At 36.5% G+C, this 5,324-nt stretch overlaps 1 protein-coding gene across 1 annotated transcript in view; it reads right to left on the minus strand.

Moving 5' to 3' along the window:
• LOC119585772 (tyrosine-protein phosphatase Lar-like) overlaps nucleotides 1-5,324 on the minus strand; it is a gene marked incomplete at its 5' end in the record, with an annotated part of 244,437 nt that overhangs the window by 10,178 nt on the left and 228,935 nt on the right. The window contains 10 exon segments of the mRNA XM_037934484.1: nucleotides 69-285; nucleotides 505-648; nucleotides 1,138-1,275; nucleotides 1,389-1,562; nucleotides 1,701-1,896; nucleotides 2,164-2,356; nucleotides 2,500-2,609; nucleotides 2,792-2,997; nucleotides 3,222-3,361; nucleotides 5,240-5,251. Of these exon segments, the coding sequence (XP_037790412.1) occupies nucleotides 69-285; nucleotides 505-648; nucleotides 1,138-1,275; nucleotides 1,389-1,562; nucleotides 1,701-1,896; nucleotides 2,164-2,356; nucleotides 2,500-2,609; nucleotides 2,792-2,997; nucleotides 3,222-3,361; nucleotides 5,240-5,251 (1,530 nt within the window).

Consider the following 5,324-nt stretch of genomic DNA (forward strand, 5'->3'; position numbering starts at 1 on the left):
CATCAATAAGTTTAATACTAATGTAAATAATCACACTTCCGTACCAATCGTTACTGTGAAAATCTTACCTGCCATCTGAGTTGTTACAGTGATTTTAGCAGGTGGACGGTACTCTTGAGTCTGCGGTACAGCAGTGACATTCACAGTGTATGTAGTGAAGGGACGTAGATCCTCTATAATGAAGCTGTGCTTACGCTTATTCACAATTTTGGTAGTTACACTAATCTTCTGGACTTGTGTCACACCTTGAGCATCAACAAACTCCTTCACCGCACTATAGGTCACCTGGTAGGTAGGATGATCAGTGAATTAGGAGGTTTATCAACATTTCAAATAATGACTTAAATTTTTTTACACAGTTTCCATGGTAAGAATGAAAAAGAAAGTCTCACAATTCTTATACTCATGTATTTTATTAATCCATAAAACAAATGGGAATACTGAGAATGTGAAATCTCGTACAAACAAAGGAATCCTCATACAAGATTGTCTGTCATTTCTTACCTTGAAGTGCAAAGGATTCAGCTGAATAGGTGGGCCCCAAGTTAGATTTGCAGAGTGTGTGGTGACATGATGAGCACGCAGGTACATTGGTACGTCCACTGGTTTCACACGTACAGGTAGCATTGTTGACAAGCGACCCAATCCCTAGTAAATAGAACAATTTGTTTAATTCCTCTCTACAATGAACCAAAGGTATTTTAATAACCAATCCACAGAAAGAAGCAAAGTAGGGTCTATAATCTCGATCTGAAGCTATTTTTGTCAAAATGAATTCCTGAAACCTGCAACAAATTGTATTAAATTAGTTGGATGTGGTACAAAGAGCAAAGAAATGCACATTGCCAATTTAATCATGTGCATAAATGAGGATGGCTGAGTTATTGCACAACTGAGATAGGGGTCTGGTGGGCCCCACCTTAACAATTCAGCTTTCATGCTTTAGAGTACTTGACTATCTAATTAGCCTTCCCTTCATATTAATGACTGCATCATCGTTTAGACTCACAGGCTATTATCAGTGGTTATATATAATATTCAAATCTATTGACTACCTTTTCTAATGCCTATATGAAATACATCTAATATGTACTTTTCAGCATTTCATTAAAAATTTGCTAATAAAACAGTACTTACTGTTGCAGTCCTGGCAGCTACAGCAATGGCATACTCAGCATGGCGTTCCAAGTTCTGCAGTTCAGCTGAGTGGGTTACTGGAACTTTGATATGGGTCCACAGGTCTAAATCGGCTGATGGAGCCATTGTGTAAAACACCTGGCAAGAGAAAATTAGTAATCATAATCCTGAGGCAAATGGCAAGAAATTTCATTATTTATATTTCATACTAATAACACTTTTACTACAGAAGCATTCAAGTGTATACATACCTGATATCCTATAACTTTCCCACGAGAAGGGACAGGTTCCCACCATATTTCAATAGAGGATTCTGAAGTGGCGAGTCCCTGAAGGGACATGGGAGCTCGAACAAGGTCAGGCTCTGTGTGTAAGTGTACAATCTCACTATAAGGTCCAGGACCCTTTGAAGTCCAAGATCGAACCTGAAAAATAAAGGTATAAATTGGTTAACACTTCTTTCTCTTTTCAGTTCCCTTAGAACATGCCAGCAATACATTAAGTAATACGACCACATTACTATAAAAATGTCAAACTTGTCCACCAGAAATAATAAAACATACCTTGAAAGTATAATCCATGTTCTCTTCTAGACCATTAAAGACTATTCTCCCTTCGGTAGTGTTTCTCTCATGTTTGAAGTCATTGTTCAAAATCACATTCTTGTTGAACTGCACATCATACATATGAATAACTCCATTCCTTTCATTAGGCTTGGGTAAATCCCATGTGAAAACAATTGTGCCAGGAGTTTGGTATCTGTAATGAATTGTTTCCCAATTATAATCACATGAACCAAAAAAGAAGGAAAAAAAAGTTTTCAACTGAATATTTTTTTTTATCAAAAAGTGTCAAGAGGTTGCTATCTGTTTTAAAGTGTAACCTAGTCTAGTTCACACATAAAATTTTAAAAATCTAAAAAATCTAAACAGAAAGGTAAGTGCATATGAAACTATGAAACACTAAGCATCCTAGGCTGTAATAAAGAGTAAAAAGAGAAAAACTATAAAAATATGTCAAGCTTACTTATATGTAATGTTGGTGGGTGGCCCAGATGGTGGTGCCTCAGGAGTCATATAGTATTCAACTGCTTCCTGACCATAGTTTATGTGGTTGCGACCAGCTACACGGAGCTCATACTCGATTCCCCTCTGCAGATCATTAAGCGTCTTGTGCAGCATGGAGCGACCCTCAAGACTGACAGTATTTAGCTTTTCTCCTTGGTGAAATAAAAGGAAATATAAACCATCTGAAGCTAACTGTTTCATAAAAATATGATAGAAGAAAGTATGCCAAGTGAATACATTTATGCTATCAAACCTTTACAATAATAATTTTCAAATTTGTTGTCTATAGGCTTACCTCTTGGTCCATATCTCAGACGGTAACCCATTATCTCTCCATAAGTCTCAGTTGGAGTTTTCCATTCAACGAAAACAGACAGCCTTCCATTTGTTTTATCAATAGTCCCACTGAAAGAAAGGGTAATAACATTAGCTACTCTGAATTACCACAAATGCAACCATAAAAAATCTGACTATATTTACTGACATCTAATGGTTCCTGCTTCACTCAAATTTATCACAGAATATATAATGGACTCCCAAAAGGTCAACTTTTACAACACTTACATATAATTTTTTAGTGAACTTACTTCACAATCAGAGCAGGTTTGTTGGGCACACCACCTGGCATCTGCACTTTCGTAGGCAATGATCTCTCACCATCACCTTTTCTTGTTATAGCTGACACCTGAACTTGATACTCTGTGTCAGGGTGCAGATCAGTAACCACATAACTTGTTGCTTCACCATTGTGTACTGTGTATGGCATCGAACCAGGAATAATCATACTGCCTCCCTGAAAAAAAAAAAAAAACTGATTAGCCTTTTGGGAATATATATTGCTAGAGAACTGCACATTTAAATACTGAATTTACAAGCTCAGTACTAAAATGACCTGTAACTAATGGGTATCGATCCCTGGCACACTTACAACTCTCAGAGAAACTAACAGTCTCTGCACACTATGAAGAACATTTTGCAAAGACAAAAGCCACACTTCTAAAAAGCATCTTTCCTCACCCTTCCTTCAATCTCCTGCACATGGATCTGGTAGCCACGAAGAATGCCATTTCTTTCCCCTTCGTTGGGAGGCGTCCAAGTAACCCTAATGCTTGTGCTGTTGATGACCTCAACCTTCACGTTGCGTGGTTCACCAGGAACTATGAGGATAGTAAAGAAAGATTAGAATCATTTTTTTAAGGTACAAAAAAAGGATGCCTGAAAGCCAGCACCACCAAATATATCAACTTTTTACTTTGTCCATCAAAATGTAAAGTAATACAGGAAACAGCTATACATCTAGACCCTAACACAATTCAAACACAGTGGAAGTACTGAGAGATACATACCATTGCTCATGAAGATGTAGTCTATTAGATAGAAAATAATGCCAAGAAATTTTATCCCAATAACTTTCAAAGTACAGTAACTTTTCCTTAAAAATCTCTCAGAACAGAATACACACATGGTTTCAGTACACTCTTTACACAGTAAAAGAAAAAATTGCATATACCCGTGATGCTTAACCAATGGAAAAGAAAAGTATTATAGTAAATATGAACTCCAGTGATATTTACATCTAAAAACTTTTTTATATTTCAGAAACACACTCCAAAAATGTACTCTCCAGATCTGAAAACTGCTAATGACCATTTGCCTTTATCTGTAAAACCAGTCTGCATATTCAAATTATATGTAGTAGACATAAGAAGACAATACCAGTACCCCTCCTCTGTTCTTGTTCCACTGTACAGTAACATGGAGATGAATAAAAATAAGAAAAAAAAAAACAGTCCTCAAAAAAAAATATATAATAATAATGAAAAGCAACACACCACTTCTAGAGCAGCCTACAAAGCCTCATGTGAGATACCGTAATCGTCAATCAAACTAATTTCAGCCCTTATGACAACATTATACTTAACACTTTTTTGACACACCACACCCTAAGGACCCTGAGAATGAAGACAGTAAAATATAGAAAAAAAAGAAAAAAAAGGAAAAAATACAACAAAATCTACTTGACATCTCGAGACACTTGTATCCCTTAAGCTCCATTTGGAAAATTCTCTGGGATACTTTAGCAAATACTGGTACACCTTAGCAAATACTGGGAGACCTTAGCAAATACTGGGACTTCTCAGTTCCCTTCCTTTGGTAATCATAAAACATTTGGGGAGGGATTCTAAGAATTATATTACCTGAATTTCCAAAGGGTTAGCGCATTACCTGAAACTGTACTTTGGAAAAATCACATCAAATACTTACATAGCTTCTATAGAACAAACAGCACATTTCAAGTTGAATAGGGGATAGAAATGCTGATTAATTTACTCTGACTACAGTAAAGGAAATACTATGTGAGTGGAAAGACAGCCCCTTTCTTGCACGTAATCAGAGGATGAGAAAGGTGGGCGAGGATAAGAGAGGAACGACACACAGCTTAGTTGGGTAGGAGGAAAGGCTGGACTGGTCAACTGACAGTCTCACAGTAAACATTCCACCAAACCTCGCAGATGACACGACATACATGCAACTCTCTCACAACGAGAATTTTAAAATGGTGCCATGTATAATTATCAGTTTTGACTGGAATGGGATTGCATAACACTCTTGACAGAATCTAACAGTCTTTGTAATTTAATGAATATTACCCTACACATACTAAAATAGCAGACTGCTTTGAATCTAGCCTCTTGGCACTGATACAAAGCAAAACCAAACTAAAACATTATCTTAGAAATGTCTATAATTGAAAAAATGCAGCAAGTACAACATATCAGTCAAAGTAATTCCCTTACTTGAAGACAATTCTAAATAGTTATGCATGACACTATGTTGAAAATCCAATTCCATATCTTGAACAGTGCAAAAGACAAAAAAATAAATGAAAAAAAGATGAAAGCAATTAAGCTACAAAAAAGTTATAAAACTAGAGTATCAGAAACTAAAAACAAATGGCATTAAAAGTAAGAATAAATTTCACACCACTTACTAGCACCACAACTACATAGCATTACAAACCCTGGTATACTTACGCAGCGGTTTAGCTGTCAATCGAAGGCAAGAGAGGAAAAAATGGAAACAATGCCATCAATAGCCTGCCAACATCCCACCTGAGTG

This window comes from Penaeus monodon, chromosome 20, assembly GCF_015228065.2.
Source record: "Penaeus monodon isolate SGIC_2016 chromosome 20, NSTDA_Pmon_1, whole genome shotgun sequence".
NCBI classification, from domain to species: Eukaryota; Metazoa; Arthropoda; class Malacostraca; order Decapoda; family Penaeidae; genus Penaeus; species Penaeus monodon.